The sequence below is a fragment of the Megascapheus bottae genome, chromosome 6 (assembly GCF_031878675.1).
Source record: "Megascapheus bottae isolate mThoBot1 chromosome 6, mThoBot2.hap1, whole genome shotgun sequence".
NCBI lineage: Eukaryota > Metazoa > Chordata > Mammalia > Rodentia > Geomyidae > Megascapheus > Megascapheus bottae.
In genome coordinates, this window is record NC_143514.1 from 41,164,707 (window position 1) to 41,186,773 (window position 22,067).

Consider the following 22,067-nt stretch of genomic DNA (forward strand, 5'->3'; position numbering starts at 1 on the left):
AGGCTAGCGTCCTCTTAAACACATGCATGCAGAGGACATCTGGAGGGCAGGAAAGGGAGAAGGGGATGTGGTGGTAGACACTTAACAGAACTGGGCAAATCCTTGACAATGAAGTCTTGGCCATCTCAAGAATTGCGAGACCTCCTGGTTTGAAGGCCACACACTTATTACAACCACCTCATAACCTGGAACAATCTCTGGGAAGAAGCTTTGGACTTCTTGTGTCCTCTATAAAACTGAACAGCTGAACAGCAGCCCTAGTGCCTCCTCAACAGATGCAAATGCATCTCTCCTCACTAGAGTCTGAATCTTTCTTTATTTATGTGGGGGGGAAATGTGTCAAGGCCCATCTTGACAGGTACTAGAGATAAAGCTACCAAACTGATTGAAGTGTGAGGCAGCCAGCATGGCATGTTTGGATGAGGCTTAAAAGACTATAGAATTTGTAGAGGTGGTGAAAGCTAACATGTGAAGCTAACAGAACTGAAACGCAGTGTGTTTCAGTCACAAAGGAGGCTTGCAGGGGACAACTGAGTCAGAGCTTAAGAAAGATGAATTTGGGGGCTTTCATCCCAAGAGCAGTGAGATGCCATTAGCAGGGCAAAGGATAGATTTTTTGTTTGTTTGTTTGTTTTTGCCAGTCCTGGTTTTGGGCTCAGGGCTTGAGCACTGTCCTTGGACTTTCCCAAGGCTAGCACGCTACCTCTTGAGCGTCAGCACCACTTCCGGCTTTTTTCTATGTATGTGGTACTGAGGAATCGAACCCGGGTCTTTGTGTATACTAGGCAAGCACTCTACCACTAGGTCAAACTCCTGGCCCCTGTTTGTTTTTTGCCAGTCCTGGAGCTTAAACTCAAGGAGCCTAAGCACTATCCTTGGGCTTTCTCAAGGCTAGAGCTCTACCTCTTGAGCCACAGCAGCACCACTTCTGGCTTTTTCTATGTATGTGGTATGGAGGAATCGAACCTGGGTCTTCGTGCATGGTAGGCAAGCACTCTACTACTAGGCCAAACTCCCGGCCCCAGGATAGTTTGTTTTAAACACATCGCTAGGGAGGGGTGCAAGATTCAGCTGCTTCAGCACCTAAGCAAGTGCCAGCAATAGTGTGGACTAGGACCATGGTTAGGATAGTGGGAGGTAGGACCGAGGAGTATGTAGGAAATGATATGGAATTCCTTGAAACCTAGCTTGGGCAATTGGGATCATTTGCCCAACAGGTGACACTAGACATTGGTGAGCCAGTGAGATTGCCACACTCGGGAGTTTGCAGGAATATAGGACAGGGTGCCTTCTTGATTTTCCTTGTCCTCCACATAAAGAACACAGCGTTGTCTACTTATTTGAGAAAAAAAAATGTGTTACTGAAAGGTTGAAAAGTTACTACTCTTTCAGATGTGCACCAGATTAGCATACATGCGATTAATATATAATACCTACTGAGATTCCTTGAATGTTAAAGACTAAGAACCAAATAGGTGATTTTTCATAGTTATTATGTAATGTTTGGAGTCTCTTAGGAGTGGAAGATTTACCTTCTGCTTGTTCTCAGGTATGCTCCAGAATGTTTAATTCAGTGTAAATTTTACATTGCTTCCGACGTCTGGTCCTTTGGAGTGACCCTGCATGAGCTACTCACTTACTGTGATTCGGATTCAAGCCCAATGGCCGTAAGTCTTGTCTCTTCATTTCAATCTAAAATCTAGTTAAAATATGTCCATTCTTCTACTTTAAATTTTGCTTTCAGCTATCATGCATTGCCTTGCATTGCATTGCAAAGGGTAAGTATTGTTCCCTTTTGGTAGTCAACAAGATGTCCCAAGACTTGGCTTCACATAGAACCCTCGCCTGCATAAGGAGACGAGAGGATGCTTCCAGAGTGCCTAAGGGAGCCAAGTGCATCAGTGCTGGGCCTTGTTTGTGCTGATTTATTCCTGAACAAGGGATTTTTCATTGACTAGGTTTTCTGACTGGAACAAGTAGTTGGGTAAAGTCTGAGACAGGATTTCAGTCTGATTGAGGGCTAGTAAAAAATTTGGATTTTCCTTTAAAGTTACTAAGGAGAAATGAGTTTTTCTTGCTGGTGTTCAGTTAATTCTAGATATTTTGCCTAAACAAGTATTTACAATAGAAAACATTTTGCCTGGTTTTATTTTACATAGTTGTTCCTGAAAATGATTGGCCCAACTCATGGCCAGATGACAGTGACAAGACTTGTGAACACACTGAAAGAAGGGAAACGCCTGCCATGTCCACGCAACTGTCCCGATGAGGTATTCCGCTCTTCCCTGGAGCAGCCCGAGCAGCCCATTTTACCCTTTCACAGCGCAGGTTTCCAGCAAGGGTTGGCAGGCAGGGAGGTTGGAGTGGAAAATTCCTCTAAATTATTTTTCTGTAGCTCAATTTCAGGTAAGACTTTTGAGAAATAAATCTTTGGGACACTTGATTATGCCATTCAAGGCAAAGAAGCCTTTCCCTGCTGAGCTGCTGCCTACCCAAGGAATATTCTGGCAAAGCCTATTCTCATTTTTGTGTGTAAATTTTGTCATAATTATTCATAAAACTTACAGTATTTCCTGTTTTTTCCATCTTAAAGTGAGTTGGGCTTTGAGACTCCTTATACTCTTTAAAATTTTAATATTTTGAAATCCACTGACTAGGTACTATATGTACAGTTCAAGTGACAGAGTGCTTGCGCAGCAAGCCTAAGCCCTCTTTAAACCTTAGCACTGCAAAAAACAAAATATATAGATTGAGTAGTATGAATAAGAGCAAGATGACCATTATGATGAAATGGGATCTCACCTCAGCTTCACCACCCCCTTTCACCCAGCGACAGGAGTGCCTGGCTAATGGCCAGTCAGCCCATGAGCTGCTCAGATGTCCATGTTTAGGAATTGTAACCCACCAATACATTTTTCTGCTTTTAAATTATTTAGCATTCTAGGAGGTATTATCCTTAAGGAAAAGTCATTTCCAGAATTGTTTCCTTGCTGTTAATATTTCTATAATGTTTTAAAACTTACCAAATCTGACATCATTTTTGTTCGTGTTGACTATTTTTACTTTTTACAGGTTTACCAACTTATGAGAAAATGCTGGGAATTACAACCAGCCAATCGGACAACTTTTCAGAACCTTATTGAAGGATTTGAAGCACTTTTGAGAAGCATGAATAACCTTTAAATTCCACTGTTTACCAGGTCCTCCTTCCCCAACGAATATCTGAGCAATTTAAAAAGTTTTATGGCAAGTTTGTTTTGTCTGAAAAGTCACTCAAGAGGCATAGGCCCACTGTGGGCATAGCATGTATAAACTTCCTCTAAATTGATACTTTTCAAATTAGTGACAAAAAGTGACAGTCAAAATGCTAGAAAGCACTTAAGCACTCCTCCTTTTGGAAAGACCATTTCATGGAGCTAGTTTGCCATCGTAATTGCTTAACAAAATAGGATTTGTGAAATAAGAGGAATTGACCAAAGTACTGTCTCAAGATGATAGCTTTTGTCAACTGCCAGATGGCCTAAAGTATTTTCTGGCACATTTATCTTAGATTGAAAATCAGTGGACTTCACCCATACCTTAACTTACCCTCAAATTTCAGTATCTGTATACATCGATAGACCAAGCATTCTTAAAAGACTAGATACCAGTTAGTATGCTATTGTTTCTGTACCGATGCGTGTACTCTGTCACCAGTGGGATGGAAACTTCAGACTATTTGTCCAGTGACTCGGCTATTGTTCCCTTGGCTGAGCATCATCTTCTGTTGAACAAATTGGCCTTGCACCGGGGACAGCATGGGGTACACTCTGCATGTTACTTCTTAAGGACTAAGCGCGCCAGTGCTTTCCTAAGCAGTGTGCTTTCCACCTGCCCCCTGCCCTCAACCTGCTTTCAGGAATCTTCAGTGTGTACCCTTTCCTAGCTACCACTTTGGGACAAGCTGTTCCAGCATTAGCTTTGGACACCATAGGCAAACAAAATATATATCACATATCACTATTCTTAATGTTTTGATATCACCATCGACAAGGTCGATCACTATTTTGACTATCACCTCATGGTGCAAAACTTGAAAGATCTAGCCAGAGGCATTCTGGAGTTAAAAGTTTACTAGAAAGTCTCCAGTTTGCTTGGAGGTAGCTGGGTAATTGAAAATGATTAGTGTCTGTTAGATGTGGCAGTGAACACTTGTAATCCCAGCACTTAGGAGGCAGAGAGTTAGGAGTTCAAGGCCAACCCGGGCTACATGGCTCTATAGCAAACCCTTTCTCCCCCTACCGCTCCCTCTCCCCCCAAAAAACCCAAATTAAGATGTTTAGTCTCAATTCAATGTGAAGCCTAAAGATCCTATGACTAAGAGTCTGAAAAAGTTCTTAATACTGTCTAGTATTTGTTCAATATCTTACTTTTGAGCCCCCCAAAGAGTTCAGGACTTCTTCATATGGCAGTAAGCCATTTAAATCTGTTCAGTTGTCTTTATTGTCAAGATTTCTGTGTCTAACCTGTGGTCATCTATATGCACTTTGTTTATTACTCTTTATACAAATAAATATACTGAAGACTTTACATGCATATGTCTTTTAATATTAACTTTTTACTTACAAAGCATTTCAAACAGTTTGCATACATAGAAAAATACAGTATAGATTTTTATAGGGAAGGGTAATGGTTCTTATTACTAAAACAACTTCATTTGTACCTAAGGCCAATGATAATGGGGCAAAAACCAGTAGTAATGGCAAATCCACAGTGCTGAAATACAAAACATCATTGTTTTAGTTCTTTCAGCTTCTTTCTTCTCTCTGTGCAGCTATGATGTAGACTTCCTCATCTTCCCTTCCCTCTGTTTGTACTGTACTAGAGGAGGAACAACCAAGTACCCAAGAGGCCAAATCTAACAGGAAAATGGAAGAAGTGCAGAGAAGGAGACCACTAGCCACCTGTTGTGTGGTGGGTCCTGTCCAGTTATTTATGGGTAGTATACTTCCTAGAAATTGTCTTAGCTTACCTTTCTAGCCGTCATCTTCCAATTGAGGCTAATATGGGCAATAAATTAACCAGTAAAATTCTCTACAGAGCATTTAACAATGTACCAGTTCTATGCTTCATAATTAAAGTGAGATATCAGTATCAAAGTAAAAAACAATGAGTCCCCAAACTTGAAAAGCTATTTTAATGATCTGATCCTAAAGACTAGGGTCATTGAGATTCCAAACTCCCAATTACAAGTCTCAGAACCATAAACAAACTTAGAAATCCCTAGATAGCAAAGTGTTTTTCATGCATTTAATAGCACTGTTAAACTCACATTAAGACAAAAATTCTTTACGTGGATTAAAGAGCTACTTTTTTTCCACCCAAACCTCTACCAAAGACTGGGAAATCAAAGTTAAACACAGCTAATTAATTCACAATAGTTAAAAATATCATCTCCCTAGGACTCCTTCAGAAAGGGTTGGATAGACAGCATACTGTGGAGTGAAAGCATTTGGTAATCAAAGTGGCCCCATCTAGTAGTTAGATCATCACTAGTCTGCTCTGAAAGATGGCACAGAAATCTTTGTTCTTTGTCACATGCAAAAGTTGAAGGTCTTTCTTTAGCTGAAATAAAAATAATAGGGAAGGGACCGGGAGTTTGGCCTAGTGGTAGAGTGCTTGCCTAGCATGCATGAAGACCCGGGTTCGATTCCTTGGTACCACATACTTAGAAAAAGACGGACATGGTGCTGAGGCTCAAGTGGTAGAGCTCTAGCCTTGAGAAAAATCCAAGGACAGTGCTCAGCCCCTGAGCTTAAGTCCAGGACTGGCAAAAAAAATAATAATAATAATAATAATAGGGAATTAGTGCCATTAGGCCAGGAAGTCAGTAAACTCTATGAAGGGAATTGTGGACACTGAAATTTGAATTTCATGTAAGTTTATGTAAGTTTCTTGTCATCCGTCTCCCCCCCCAACCATTTAAAAATGTAAACATCATTCTTAGCTTGCAGACAGCACATGGATAGGTAGTGGGCCAAACTGGCCCAACTCCCGAATTTGATCACCAAAGTTGCCTTTCCTAAAACACTGCATTTGCCACAAAAGGTACAAATGGCTGTAGGTAGAACTGTGTTGGTGTGTCAGGGTCACTGTTGTTGGGCCTAATCTAGCGTGGCTGGTGTGAATAGAGTAATAGAGCATGCACAAAGCAGGTCCTACAAATGTAGAAGAGATTCCTTCCAGGGAGAGTGCATTGAAATGCACAGTGGCTTGTAAGAAATTCATTCTAAGGCTAAGGAAACAAGATCGTTTCCCATTTATTGCTTCAAACTTGTATATGCGACATCAAAATCATTCCCAGTCATAAACATGGAATCTTAGGACATTATTTCTCCAGTGGTCTGTGTTCAGTCACATGGATTAGGACATATCTAATCTTAGTGGAAATGCATCTTCAGTGGATGTCACTTATTGCTACTTGTTGGAAATTTGGCAAGTCTGCCTGCTGCACAACACAGTTCCTTCTGGGAAATCAGAAACCCGTATTGAAAGGATATGGCTAGACTGAATGAAGTTAAGGCAGTGATGAACAGCAGAGGTGCTGCAGAGAACCACGGGAGGAGGTGGTCCTAGCACACTCGCTTCTTTTTTAAGTAGGTTTCCAAGCAGTAAGCTCCAGTGCCCTGAGAATGCCGATCAGCAAATTCCACTGCACTGCCACCTGGGGCCGTGATGAGATAGGCCGACCCTCGCTTTTCATTTCTCAAGGAAGACATCTATGAGAAAGTCAGATCACAACAGTAAAAGCTAAATTAAAATTTACTTGTTAAAGATGTCTGAGTTCTGTTCATGTTGGTGCATGTAAATGTGGACTGTAGAAGCTGTCAAAGGAAAGAAACCCAAAACTTCCAATTAAATTATGTTTTGGGGTTTTTTTTGGCCAGTCCTGGGCTTGAGCTCAGGGCCTGAGCACTGTCCTTGGACTTTCTTGAGTCTAGAGCTCTACCACTTGAGCCTCAGCACCACTTCTGGCTTTTTTCTATGTATGTGGTACCGAGGAATTGAACCCAGGTCTTCGTGCATGCCAGGCAAGCACTCAACCACTAGGCCAAACTCCCAGCCCCTAAATTCCGTTTTTAAATCTCTATGTAAAACATCACTAGTGTAGCCAGTGACTCACACCTGTAATTCTAGCTCCTCTAGAGGCTGAGGATCAAGGTTCAAAGTCAGCCCAGGCAGGAGAGTCCATGAGACACTTCTAGTTAACCACAAAAAAAGCTGGAAGTGGAGCTGTGGCTCACAGAGTAGAATGATAGAGCCCAGGCTCTGAGTTCAGGCCTCAAAACCGGCATGAAACAAATGAGTGGGGGGAGTGAATGCGAAGGAAGGGTTGGGTAGGGCAAAAATAGGTGAGAATGTTGAAATGGATGACACTGAGCAAAACTGCTCTAAAATAGCAACTCCTTTGTATGATTACCAAAAGTAATAAATGAAGATACTCTAAAAAGCAATGGGAACTCAAAACCTTAGCGTCTAAAACAGGACAATAAAAGTAGCACCTGTTTGTATCTACAAATAGTATAAGTGTGTCCAAACAATTAATGTAACAACAAATGTGAAGGCAAAACCAGCCGATAAGAAAAGTTTCCATCTTCCCATTCAGTGATGGTTGGACCGTCACTGGTGGGGCAGCTTCAGGGAGCAGATGTGACGTCTCATAGGCACAGCTGTCAGCCTCCATCATGCCTGCAGGAAGATGGCAGGCCTGGGGTGTGACTCAGCCCAGCCTGTCTAGCCTGTGTGAGGCCTGGGCTCCATCCTCAGCACTGTGGGAGAAGCATGACAATCTGCTACATACCTTATTTCTGTGTGGCTCTCTACTGGGAGGACAATAAAAAAAAAATACAAATGCTTCACCAGCCAGGTGCAGTGACTCACACCTGTAATCCTAGCTACTCAGGAGGCTGGGATCTGAGGATCAAGGTTCAAAGCCAACCTGGGCACTAAAGGACCAGAGACCCTTATCTCTAATTAACCTCTAGAAAATGGGAAATGCGGCTGTGGCTCAAGGGTAGGGCAGTCAACTTGAGCTGAAGAGCTCAGGGACAGGCCCCATGACCCACAAAAAAATAAAGGAAAAGAAAAAGCTTCACCTAACTAGCTTACAGGACAGTTCACAAAATGAAGCAGTGGCTGGCTGAGGCTTTGGCTTTAGCCTCTGTCCCCAAATTTCTTTGGCAGTAATGAATGAGGTTTGCTCAGAAGTCATCTGAAGAAAGAGGACAGGAAACTGGTCGTGAGCTAACGGCTGCCTGAGCTGACTAGACAGAGGAGGCACAGCTTGCTCCTGGTTGCTTGAGGCCCCGTCCCCAGCCCTCTGCTCACCGCCAAGCCCCAGCACCATTCACCAGCTCCTCCACATTACCCTCCACTGGCTGGTGCTCTAGCTTGTTAGTGGTGCCATTGACACCCCTCACCATGCCTCCGTGCCTGCTTCTCCCTTCCCCAGGCTAATTTTCCTGCACTCAGAATATGCTGCTGTCTCCACCTGGCAAAAATGCCTGCCAGCTAGCCACTGTCAGCCACCTCCACCTGTCTCCCCCACCCCAGGTCACAGCATCTTTACTTGCATAACATCTCAGTAGGCTCCTGACCTTGCTGTATTCATTTATTGTTTAGAATAAAAAACAAACTACCTTTTCACTCCACTGTGACTTCATCCCTTATTCCCCTCTGTGTACTCTTCCCTGCCCCAAAGTGTCCTTTGCAGTTGCTTTGGCATGTTGGCATGTCTGCCTCAGGGCCTCTGCACATGCCAGTCCTCTCTCCAGAGGGGACTTCACCCTGGCAGGTTCCCTAAACTTGCCATCTTTACCTAAAGGTCAAGTATACCGTGAGCACACCCTTTACCAGGTGTAATCAGCAGAACCTTGCATTGCTTTTTCTGCATTTATCATTACAGATCTTGCTATTTTTCCAATTTTCTCCCAACTGCACATAAATTCCATTGAAATAAGAATGCACTTTAGGGACCAGGAATGTGGCCTAGTGGTGGATTCAATTCCTCGGTACCAAATACCTAGAAAAAAAAGGCAGAAGTGGTGCTGTAGCTCGAAGCTCAGGTGGTAGAGAAAGCTCGAGGGCAGGGCCCAGGCCCTGAATTCAAGCCCCAGGACAGGCAAGGACAGGCAAAAAAATTCAAGAATGTATTTTGCTCTGCCATTTGCCTAGTGCCTAGAACCTTACTTGTTTAAGAGCAAGCACTCAATATGTGTTGAACCAGTGCCTGTCACAAATGTTTCTTCTTTCTATATATTTCTCCACGATTGCTTCTGACATGACAGAACACCATGGCTGGGAAGATGTGCTCCTGGCTTTGCCACTCCTTTCCTCTTAGAACTTCCTTCTCCTCCCACTCTACATCCCCTACCCCCCCCCACACACGCCAAAGGTATCACATTTAAAAAGTGAGATCATCACCTCATAAGGTTAGTGGCCACACAAGGCTGTACTTAGGTCTAATTGTATGTCATTTCTATGCATGTCTCAGGAATTTTGCTGTTACTGAGTGATGTGCTTTTCTGCCCTTCACAGCCACTAGGTGGCAGCATCGCACCATAAAAGAAGGGGTCAGGAACCTTCCAGCCTTGATTATTTTTGTTCTTGTTCTCTTCACCCATTCTGTGATGATTTCCCTGGGAGCAGCAACTTCCTGGCAGGAATAACCTGCACCCAGAGTAATGCAGGAGTACATGACACAAACTGACAGCACTGACACCTTGCAGAATTGGGGTTTATACAGAACAGCCAAACTAATTCTTCCACTTAATAGCTAGTGCTACAGCAGTGGAGCCATGCCTCCTGGCCAATTATTTTTTTTCTGTAATATTGAAACTGATGACTAAAGCTGAAAAAATAGAATAAATATTGGCCTATTTTACCTACTTACATATGAGGAGGCAGAGAAAACTGGTTTGTCAAATTGTCATTACATATTAGATTTGGTCATTAAGTATTTAATAAATTGATTTAAAGCCTTCTGTGAAATTGATTACCAATTCTTGGATTACTTATCTGTCTCAGAATCTGACCATTTCAAACTGTTTTTACATTCGCATTAACACAGGATTTCAGACTGTGATGCTATTACTTTTAGTTTAAACTAATTATTGCTTTCTTAAATTTTCTGTCACAGTTAATATATTTAAAACACGTAGTTTTTGCACAGATAAAATGAACATTTCAATCAAAATTCTAGTTACAGTTAAGTAAAGAAATGGTAGCATCCATTTGAAACTAGATTCTAATTCAACCTAGATCAGAAGTCTTTGCTTTAACTTGTCTGATATCAATATATTGTGGTGAGTGTGTGTGTGTGTGTGTGTGTGTGTGTGTGTGTGTGTGTGTGTGTGTTCTGGAGCTTGCATTCAGGGGCCTGGAAATTTTTCCTGAACTTTTTCACTTAAAGCTAGCACTCTACGACTTGAGCCACAACTCCAATTCCAGCTTTTTGGTCATTAATTGGAGAGAAAAGTCTCATGGAGTTTCTTGCTTGGGCTGGCTTCAAACCATAATCCTTAGATCTCAGCCTCCTGAGCAACTAAGATAGAAGCATGAGCCACTGGTGCCCAGCTTTCAATAGACACCCTGGAGATGTCTAAAACACAAATAAAATGGCTTAACACAGTTCAGACTTGTTTTTAAAAAGCTTAAGAGCCCTGCCAGGTGCTGGTGGCTCATGCCTGTATTCCTAGCTAGTCACAAGACCTCTAGGCAAGCCAGGAAAAAATCTCCACGAGATTCTCTTCTCTCCAGTTATCCACCTGGAAAAAGAAGTCCCCAAGTGGAGCTGTAGTTCAAGTGCTAGCCTTGAGCAAAACACCTTAAGGACAGTGCCCGGAATTCAAGCCCCAAGACAGGCATAAAACAAAATAATTCCAGAGTTGAATATCTGATAGGCTCAAGTTTGTATGTCACAATGTGATTCCAGAGCGTTCCCTCACTCCTACAAGAATTCCTGCACCTGGTAAGGTACCTCCTTCCATCTGCTAATCATCTTCCTCTGGCCTCCAATAACTACCACCTATTTATGTTTTCTGTGGATTTGCTTGATCTGCACATTTCATAATGTGACATCATGTATGGTGACATCGTGTATACTTTATCATGTTTAAAACGTTCATTCCTGTTGCAGTGTGGATCACAAAGTCCTTTCTTTCATGGCTAAATAATATTCCATCATATGGATAATTTGTTAACTGATAGACATTTAGGTTTTCCCTTTTGGCTCTTAGGAATAATTCTAAGCAAACTGGCATGTGAGTTTGTGTGTGGACACTGGTTTTCCATTCACTTGGGAACAGCAAAATGGATATATCTAAGTCAAGACACAAAGTGTCTTTTGAATACTTCCTGTCTGTCAGTTCTGCACCCATGAATTCAATTGAGATTGAATATATCTGAAAAAATGCATCTTCACTAATCACACAGACTTTTTTCTTCATTGTTATTAGGTAAATAGCATATTAAAAACTATACTATGAATCTGCAGAGATGTGCATAGAACGAATGCAAATGCTTCAGCATTTTATATATGACTTGAGCATCCACAGTAGGTCTGGGAATAAATCCCATACTGACAGTGAGGGTGGCTAAATCTTGATGTTATTGATGAACTAGTTTAAAAGTTTGTAGCAGAGTCTGTAAAAATGTCCATGGAGGGGCCAGAGTGTGACCTAGTGGTAGGGTGCTTGCCTAGCATGTACAATGCCCTGGGTTCAACTCCTAAGTCTCACATACACAGAAAACGCCAGAAGGGGTATTATGGCTTAAGTGGCAGAGTGCTAGCCTTGAGCAAAAGTGCTTAAAAACAGTGCCCAGGCCCTGAGTTGATGCACCAGGACTGGAAAAAAAAGGCCATGTCCTCCATGTAGAGGCAGCAGTGAGCAGAGACATTCCCTTGGGTTCCTCGGGTCTATACTTGTGTAAGCAGTAGGGCAGCAGTCTTCTGTATTTTGTCAGATAATATTCAATCAAGTAACCACATAGGCCTCGGATGGAACTGCTCATGTCTTTCACTGTAGTTCGACTGAACCACAGGAAATGTGTAATGAATGGACATGACTATAAAGTTTACTTTCCAGAGGCAGATGGTGGGCTGGGTCTCACCTGTGGGCTAGAGCTCACGACCACTAGTATGAAAACAAGAGGTAAATATTTAGTGCAAAGTCACTAGCAGCTATCCCTGGAGCCCATTCCTAGATTTGAAATGCAGAGTAAGAAATACCATCTGCTGGCCTGTGCATTTAACATTCCTATGAGGGTAGGAAAGTAAAGCTAATTTCCTCTTCAGTGAACTCAGGACATGGCTGTTCCACAATCTCCCTTGCGCTGACAATGCCTTCATCACTTACCTGTGTGCAATCACCAAATGGTGGGGAGTAGGCCATGTACTTCTCCAGCGCGTGCTGAGACTCACTTCCCTGAGAAATTGCATCCAGAATGCTGTGTGCAATTCCAGTCTTAGGAAGGGGGGTTTTACCTGCAGAGGCTGAAGGCAAAAGCAGCACAATTTAGGTTTTTATAAATTACAAACAAAATGCTAAGCTCACTAACTCAGAATATTCTTAAACAGAACACAAATTTTGGTTTGCCAATATATATTTTTTGTCACCAGGAGAAACTACATATAATATTGAGTTCTTTTTCTTTTGCCACTCCTAGGGTTTGAACTTAAGGCCTGGGTGTTGTCCCAGAGCTTTTTGTGCTCACAGCTCATGCTGTATTACTTAAGCCACACCTCCACTTTTGGCTTTTCTTTGTTTTGGGGTTTTTATTTTTTGCTATTTTTTTGTAGTTTGTTTGCAGATAAGAGTCTCACAAAGACTTTCCTACCCGGGCTGACTTTGAACTGTGATCCTCAGATCTCAGCCTCCTGAGTAACTAGGATTACAGGTGTGAGCTACTGGTACCTGGCATATTGTTTTATTCTTTTGGAACAACTGAAAGTGTAAGCTTTCCCTACTGGTAAAATAATTATGAATTATAGAAACATTTTTAAAACACTTTAAGATATATTTTTTCAAACAAAGTGCATAAAATTTAAATTAAACTTAACACAATCCCTAGCATATCCAAACTTTAGATAATGTCAACAGTACATTAAGGCATGCTAACTTTTGGGAGGGCCTTAAGAAAATTAGAAATTAAGGTTTGGGCTCAAGAAGCTACTACAAAAAATATAGCAGAAGTTATATATTTAAATGATATTCAGCTTTAATCCTTTTCCTTCAATCCTATTTGTTCCCATAACTAACAGTTCAGAATTTCTTTCTCCAGATTAATGCAAGCATTTACAAGTCAAATATGTGCCTGTAAGAATATGAAGCTTTAAATACGCATAGATGGAATCAGTTGATGTGTACTTTTGAACAGATATAAAAGAACAGTTTTGCATACGATAAGCCTTACATATTATGGAAGACTAGGAAGCAGTGTGGCAAGTCGGTTATGAAGTGTATTAGAGGGGTACCCTACATACACACCAGTGACATTGATGGGGTCTTTTCATTTTGGTTTGCTGTAAGGAGCACTGCAGCCAAGCAGGAGTCCAGGACCCTGGACTCTGGTTGCCATGGCACAAGCAAGGTGAGCTGGTAAAGCCTTCTCCCAGGTCCCCACGTCAGACCCGACCAATGCAAGCAAGGGGGTCTGGTTCAGCTGTTCTGCTGCCACTCCAAGACATCAGAGCAACTATTTGCAGAGCAAATAATTTGCAGAGCAAATAATTTGCAGAGCAAACTATGTTTGGAGTCAGATATTTTAGACTTCTATCAAAGGATAGTGCTTCTCTTATTTTTTACTTTTTTTTTTTTTTTTGCCAGTCCTGGGGGTTGAACTCAGGGCCTAGTTGCCATCCCTGAACCATGATCCTCAGATCTCAGCCTTTCGAGTCATTAGGATTACAGGCGTGAGCCCCTGGTGCCCAGCTTGGATACCGCTTTTCAAATTCTGACGATTTTAGTCTAATCCATATGGATACATGGATATAATAAATTCACCTACAGCCCCGCCTATCTTCATTTATTAATTTAAATACACTTTCCTACCTCTTCATACATCATTAGGAATTTAAAAAAAAAGTCCTTCAAGGATGTATTTCCATGTCTTACTTTAACTTTTTTTTCAGCTTCCTTTTTAAATTTCTCCAAGATCTCTTCTGGAGTTGCTGAGGTCCAAAGCACCACTGCCTTTTTGTGAAGTGTAGCTCATGTGTGTAAAAGCCCATCCCTCTTCCTGAGTTCTGAGACAGAACTCAGCATCATCCCTGCTTCCGGCCTGGGCTTCAGTGGCTCCCATAAGGCTTCAGGAGGCAAAGCTGGCTCAGCATTTTGTTTGGGACAGAGGCTGGCATGGATAGTTAGGATGACACAACCTTTAGGATCAAACGCTACAGGCCCTAGAAGAGGAAGTGGTTGCTCTGGTTCATCACACCAGTCTCAGACATCCCTGGTGGCACAGGTGGGTGAGTGGTGGCCAAAGTGCCGCGTGTGTCTTCTGAATCAGGGTCTGCTCTGAGCCACCGCAGCCACAGCCGAGGCTCAGCACAGAGTGCAACGATTCTCTATGCCTTCCACACAATCACAGAGAACGGTCAAGTCATCCCTTTGCCCTCGTTATTTTCAAGTATGACTCAATGATAAATCAGTAAAATTATTTTTAATGTAAAATACTATTATGGATCTCTCCTTTAAATGAAGTAATAGACATTCTAGAACTTTCCCCGATCTCCCTTTCAATTTAAAGAGTAGGGTTGTGACTCAGGGCATAATTTGGTCAATGGACACTACTTGTTTCCACTGAGTTAAAAGCTAAGGAAAATCACTGTGCGAAGCACTCAGGGTAGGCGCAGGGGACAGTGCCACACTCACACGGTAAGCACACGCTGGGCAACACACTCGCCAAATTCAAATATGGATTTTTACTGAGCCGGACTTCTTTTGGAGGTTCTCCCAAGAGCGAAGTCTGATTCTTACCAGAAGCCTATTAGTCAAAAACAGAAGATGGGGGTATTTCATAAGAGGCAAAGGGAAATAAATGGTGAATATGATTGAAGTAGATTACATGAATGCATGAAAACATCAAAGTGAAATCTCTTATTTTATACAATATAAAGTATTCAATTAATAAACCCTACCTAAGAGTTTAGCATAAAGTTAAAATGAAGAAAGAATAGGGAAACGTATTTTTTTCATATAGAAAGGTGAATTTATTGGGGAAGTAGATGGTGAACTGACCAGCCAGAGACACAGTGCAGACTCGGGAGCTGACGCTGTGACCCCGAATGGTTCTCAAGCTGGGTTTTTAAGGGCAAAACCCATGCGGTCAAACCTGGCCACACACAGGTGGCCGATGGGATAGTTACATACACAGAGGGACCATAGCCAGCTCCGGCCACACGCAGGGAGCCAATAGGGTTACAGCCGAGAGAAACACATTTTTAATACATCTGATTTAGTGCAATTAAAAGCTAGTGGAACCTAATCTGTGATGATGTAAGCTTGTGAAATACTTATGGACATTCACTTACTTTTATTTTTCACCTGTTACTATTTTTTTCATATTAAAAAAATTACATTCTAGACCTACAGAACTGTGAAATGAAACAGGAGTGAAGGTGTTCTGTATAATGTTCACACTTGAAATAGAAAAAAACAATGCATCCTAGATCTCATTTGTACAATAAAATTATTAGCATTAATTACTAAGACTTTTTATTTCATCTTCTTTATTTCAGCCCCCACCCCAAAAAATCCCATAAGGCCAGCATGGTGTTACAGGTCTGTAATCCCAGCTATGCAAGGAGCAAAAAAAACAAACTTATGATTCTTGAACAAAGCTAGTAAGATCCTGTCTCAAAAAAAACAAAACAAAATCAAAATGAAGTGTGCTAGGGGAGAACTGCTCAAATACCTAGCATGAACACAACTCTGCAATTAACTCCCCAGGATGGGAAAAAATTTTTAAAAAGCAAATTCCCAATTCATCATTTACATGGCAATGCTAAAACTTCACCTATCTTGAATATCAATGTGTTTACTGTATTTTCAAGTAATTAGTTAGATGTCATGACTTAGATATTTTTAGTATATGAATAACTTCCTTTCAAGTTTAGAAATAGTTGGGACTGCTTTATGAAGCTTCAAAAGTTACACACCTGTAAAATGATCACAATTAAGCTATGGCTAGTATTAGGAAAATCTCACTGAGGCTATAGGAAGCATTCGTACCTACATTAGCACACCAGCTAGGTGTTTGCTCACCTCTAGATTCATCTCTGTGCCTTTGGGCTGGCTCTGTTGCTTCTGGTGTGCCGGCAGCAGGCCTCCAGCCGTGAGGTTTGGGAAGCTCTGAAGATAAGGCTGAGACACTGAGAAACTGCCATCAGCAGTTCCTGCCGTGGCTGGCTGTTTCTCCTGAGTACTGCTGGGTCCAGGCCCAGCCTGTGCAACAGTCTGCTGAGCCAGGAAGAAGGGCAGCACGCCCATCCCGGCCGCCACAGCCGTCCTGCCTGGAACCAGAGTAGATGCTGTGTGAGCCACAAATGCGAAGATCAGAAGTCAACCAGGGGTTGCCTTAGAGGTAAAAGGTAGGAAAGTCTTTTTTGTATCCATTAGAGAACTTTAAAATTCAAAAGGTAAGGCTAGGCTTTTAAGTTGGGAGGCTCCTTTATGAAAGAAAACTAAAATAATAACATAACATAACACGTGGCTATTAGATCCAAACAGTACAAGAGGGAGGACTCAATATTTGCATACCCAATGCTATGGACATGGTACTGGAAATATAAACACAACTACATAGACAAAAACTTATGACTCTATAGACATGTTTTATTACATAGATTAATATGTATCTAGGATATACAAACCCTTAGCCTAATTTTGATTATGTTCTAAAAACTAAGTGCCAGTGATTATATATAGAGATTCCCTTCTTGAATACTTATTTGTTAAACATGTCATTTGAAATATGATATAAAAAAATCAATGTTAAATTCTTCAATAAAATTTTTTTTAAATTTCAACAATCAGAATGATCTCAATATTATATTTCTAATTCTAAGTATTGTAATTTACAAGTTTATGTATGTTTGGGCACTTAAAATTGTGCTAGCACCTTAAAAATATTCAAATTTTTCTGTTTCCACATTGTTTATGTTTTTAATTTTCTTCTTTTCTTTTTTGGGTTGTGAGATTTGAACACTGTCCCTAAGCTTCTTAGTGCTCACGTCTAGCACTTTACCACTTTGAGCTACAATGCCACTTCTAGCATTTGAGTGGTTAACTGGAGATAAGAGTCTCATTGGGGACTTTTTTGCCCATATTGGCATTGAACTGTGATCTTCAGATCTCAGCCTCTTGAGATTAGGATTACAGAGGTGAGCTGCTGGTGCCTCTTTTTTTTTTTCATGATACTGAGGTTTGAACTTCTTAGACACTATGCCCCCAAAGCCACATCCCAAGCCCATTTTGTCAGCTGGGGCTTGAACTCAGGGCCTGAGCATTGTCCTTGGGCTTTCTCAAGGCTAGAGCTCTACCACTTGAGCCATAGCACCACTTCTAGCTTTTTTTTATCTATGTATGTGGTACTGAGGAATCAAAACCAGGTCTTCGTGCATGCTAGGCAAGCACTCTACCACTAGGCCAAACTCTAGGCCCTGCTTCCATTTTTTAAAGACAGTAAGTTTTGAGTTTTATTAAATTCTTTGAAAATAAGCTGGACTGAGCCCATCACTGTTTGATTGGCTAGCCTCATCTAATGAAAGCCAGGGTACCCGGCATCTCTTCTCAACCTGAGTTCAGTGTTCCCACATTACTTTTTTGTCTCCCAGATGTTTTTTTAAGCCTAGAGATCTGGTTCTTCGACACTAGTACACCACTGGGTTTTTTGGGGGGTGTGGGAGTAATCAGTATTTGTGACTAGATAATCATTAACATATAAAAGTTTAATGTTTAACTTATTTGCAGGAACTAAAATTCTGAAAGAAATAAAAATTTTCATGGGAAAATTCATAACCACTCCACTGTTTAAAGATCTGTAGGCTATCTGGGCAAGTGGCAAACATGGAGAGGCCCAACTATTCTTGGTCTGAAGCAGAAAGATTGTGTGAACCGACACATTTAAAAACCAGCCTAGGTAACCCTATCTCAACTAAATAAAAATAAATAAATAAAGGAAAAGTGGTAACAGAACTACTTGAAGTCTAACTTCAGTTTTATAACTTCACTAAACAAATTTCACAAATAATTTCTAGTACTAAATTCTTAAGAGACAGATACTAAAGTTCTTTTTTCTTGTTAGTAAGAGGATTGCTTGCACATTGAATTTTCAGTGCTTCTAAACTGCACAAACTAAAGCAAGTTTTATTTCACATATGTTATACTAATAAACATTTGCATAGCTTTTAGTGGTAGAAAGCTAAATTTTTGGAAAGACAGGCTCTTTCACATCATGAAAGTATCTTTATTCAGCCTTTGCCTGGTCAATTCAAGCCCAACCTAAAGACAATTCCCTATGTTTGGCTAAATTTTATATTACTGGTGACACTTAGTTTCCACTCAGCATGTTCATGCCTAGTGGACTTTCAAAAATCACATTCCAGTAAGAAGTAAAGCCATGTTTCTGCTTTCATATAATAATAATAATAATAATAATAATAATAATAATGCCCCCATTTCCGTGGGCTGAGAATTACTGTCTACGGTACATAGACAATGTTTTCTATACTAATTTTAGTATGATTCAAACAAATAAACTTTTCTTGAAAATGTTATTGTCTTTTATAAAAGCTAAGGCAAAAATTAAATGGGTGTGTATAGAGCACTGTCAGCCAATTAGGCAATAGGTCATCCTCAAACGAATCTGTATCTTCCCTCGTGCTGCTGGGAACTGCGTGAGAGATGAAAGCATATCCAACAGAGGCTGGCTTATGTTTCATGGAGGCAAAACCGTCAATAACTTATCAATATTAAATATCGAGAAGTCAAGAAGGCTCCTGAAAGTTGAAATGGTCTACTATAGCTTGAAATGGACCTTCCAATAAACAAAAACAGAATATACGTAAACAGTCTTGTTTATTTTTGTGCCACTTCTAGGACTTGAAGACTGACTTGAACCCAGAGTCTGGGAACTATCAGTGATTTTTTTCCCCCTCCAGGTTCGCACTCTATCATCTGAGTCACAGTTCCACTTGTGGCTTTTTGCTAGTTAACTGGAGATAAGAGTCTCACTGACTGGGCTGGCTTTGAACTGCAATCCTTGGGTCTGAGCGTCCTGCAGAGTGAAGATTACAGGCCTTGGCCACTGGAACCCAGAAGAAACTACCTTGCGATCCCAAGCCTGACTTTTTTTTTTTTTTTTTTTTTGCCAGTCCTGGGCTTGAGCTCAGGGCCTGAGCACTGTCCTTGGACTTTCTCAAGGCTAGAGCTCTACCACTTGAGCCTCAGCACCACTTCCAGCTTTTTTCTATGCATGTGGTACCGAGGAATCGAACCCGGGTCTTCATGCATGCGAGGCAAGCACTTTAACCACTAGGCCAAACTCCCGGCCCCCAAGCCTGACTTTTTTGGCCAATACCCATCACTTACTTTTGCGAGCCTCCCCATGATGTGGCAGCTCCGCTTTCGGTGGCAGTGCAGGCCCCAGCCCTAGGGCACTTGGCAGAACCATAATGGGGGGCTCTCCAAGTAAGCCAGGCTTCTGCAAGAGGAGGAGGAGACAGAGTGAAGCTCTGCCTGTGGCAGACAGCTACACCTGCAGACAGAGGACGCATGAGGGAAACGCCACCATCTGATCACCATCTGATTCTAGAAAAGGAATCATCTCAAAAGAAAAACTAAACACGCAATACTTACGTTATTAGTAGGGATATTCTCAAACTTCATTAACTGTTGCTGTGCCAGGGACACATGAGTCAGATTCTGAAGGAATACGTTAGAAGTACCCATAACGGAGCTCTGTGAACATGACAAAACAAGAAGCTGGTATAATTTTGAAAAGCCCTCATGTAACCAATTCATCTTAAAATTCAGGTCTGCAACTGATCTGAGTAGAAGCCACGCGTTATACAATAAGATCCCACAGACTCTTAAAGTATTTGAACTGACTAGGTATTTCATTATATTTGTCTCCAATGTCATGCACATAGTTGACATATTTTTTTAATGATAAGAACAACATTCCTTACTTTCAATAGTGCATGAATTATTTTTATAATACTTAATTTCAAGAATTATTCCTCATTTATTTGTTTTTATAAAAAAAATTTGAGAGTGGGAGCTGTCCTAAATTGAATCTCAAGGCCTCAAGCTTGCTAAGCAAGTGCTTTACTACCAGAGCCAGCCCCCATACCCTTTTGCCATTGCTTGTTTTTGCCACAGGTCTTGATGCTTGTGCTGGCCTGGGCTGTGATCCTTCTGCCTGTGCATCCCAGGTCACTGAGAAGAACAGGCACATGCTACCATGCCCAGCCACTGGCTGAGACGGTATATGGCGGGCTGGCTTCAACCCCAAATCTCCGGGTACCTGCCTCCCAAATATGTCTGAGCCATGAAGCCTGGTTCATACGCATTTTAAGACTACTTACGGTTAGTTTGCACTATCTAGCAAAAGGCTAATCACATTAAAAATAAAAACCATAAAACAGACCTCCTCCCCTCTTAAGGCCCTACAAATAGAAGTCAACACAATTGCCATGCTATTCTGATGAACGTAACGGGACTTGATAGACTTGTAAGTGATAGCCCGTACTTGTATTTATTAAGGATATGTTTTAAAAGCAAAAATACTCAGGTAACTTCCCACAAGTCCATGGGAATGAGCACGCAGCTGCTGCTGGCGCCCACTGTGGCCACCATGGGGCCTGGACGTACCTGATGCGTTTTACTCAGGTGCAAAAATGCAGGGGAGACGGACGGGTTCAGCAGGTGGGGCAGGCTGGGCGGCATTCCCAGAACTGCTTCAGGGAACAAGAGAAATGTAACTGATGGATATGTGACATTAAACGCGAGACGAGCTCCAAAAACATTCCTTTAAACGTTTAGCAAACTCATCAGAAGTTTAGTGACATACTGACCTTTGGTTCATTGGTCAAAAGTGTCAGGCAACTTTCCTTATGATTAAGCTCTGGGATTACCGTTGAACTTCTAACTTTCTGCCGTCACTGTGATATACTAAGTCTGGGCTAATACTTCTCCAGCCCCCTTGAAATAAAACTAATTCAGTCTTTTCATAAGTTCTGTACTCATTAACCCACTGAATTTGCTCAGTGTTTTGTTTTGTGTGTGTGCCTTTCACGGGGCTTGACCTCCGAGCCTGGGTGCTGTCTCTGAGCATTTCGTGCTCAGAGCTAATACTCTACTACTTGAGCTACAGCTCCACTTCCAGCTTTTTGGTGGTTAGTTTGAGGTTACAGTCTCATGGACTTTCCTGCCTGGATTGGCTTTGATGATCCTTCTGCACACGGGACATGTGTTTTTCAGGGAAAGGAAGCTGCTATGAGAGATGGGGGGAATACATGATCCTTATTCTTAAAAACCTCCTCCAAATCCTACTTAAAAATAATCTATTCACACAGAAATATTTACACAATGAAAACAAAAGACACAACAACACTAGTCAGAGAAAGAGAAATAAGTAATAAGTACATGCTTAGAGTCAATTTCAGAAGAGGTATTTTCAGAATAGAGAATATATAGGACAAAAAGAACAATGAGATAGAAAATATGTGAAGAGGGCCGGGAGTTTGGCCTAGTGGTTAAAGTGCTTGCCTAGCATGCATGAAGACCCGGGTTCTATTCCTCGGTACCACATACATAGAAAAAAGCTGGAAGTGGTGCTGAGGCTCAAGTGGTAGAGCTCTAGCCTTGAGAAAGTCCAAGGACAGTGCTCAGGCCCTGAGCTCAAGCCCAGGACTGGCAAAAAAAAAAAAAAAAAGAAAAGAAAATATGTGAAGATATGTCTCCTAAGTTTTATAAAGTAGACGAAAATAGTCATAACATACAAAATTATACATATATAATATT

The 22,067-nt window shown here is 41.4% G+C and overlaps 2 protein-coding genes across 3 annotated transcripts in view; one reads left to right on the top strand and one right to left on the bottom strand.

Annotated features, from left to right (window-relative positions):
- Jak1 (Janus kinase 1) overlaps nt 1–4,569 on the top strand; it is a 106,743-nt gene extending 102,174 nt beyond the window's left edge. For both annotated transcript variants that reach the window (XM_090334682.1, XM_090334683.1), the window contains 3 exons: nt 1,550–1,667; nt 2,160–2,270; nt 3,073–4,569. In XM_090334682.1, coding sequence (XP_090190808.1) covers nt 1,550–1,667; nt 2,160–2,270; nt 3,073–3,183 — 340 coding nt within the window. In that variant the 3' untranslated portion in view covers nt 3,184–4,569. The remainder of the gene's footprint in view (nt 1–1,549; nt 1,668–2,159; nt 2,271–3,072) is intronic.
- Raver2 (ribonucleoprotein, PTB binding 2) overlaps nt 4,566–22,067 on the bottom strand; it is a 67,911-nt gene continuing 50,409 nt past the window's right edge. Inside the window, exons 7-13 of the mRNA XM_090333978.1 lie at nt 20,916–21,001; nt 19,899–20,000; nt 19,632–19,743; nt 16,305–16,552; nt 14,913–15,024; nt 12,396–12,532; nt 4,566–6,758 (exon numbers count right to left, since the gene is read on the bottom strand). Of these exons, the coding sequence (XP_090190104.1) occupies nt 6,612–6,758; nt 12,396–12,532; nt 14,913–15,024; nt 16,305–16,552; nt 19,632–19,743; nt 19,899–20,000; nt 20,916–21,001 (944 nt within the window). The 3' untranslated portion in view covers nt 4,566–6,611. The remainder of the gene's footprint in view (nt 6,759–12,395; nt 12,533–14,912; nt 15,025–16,304; nt 16,553–19,631; nt 19,744–19,898; nt 20,001–20,915; nt 21,002–22,067) is intronic.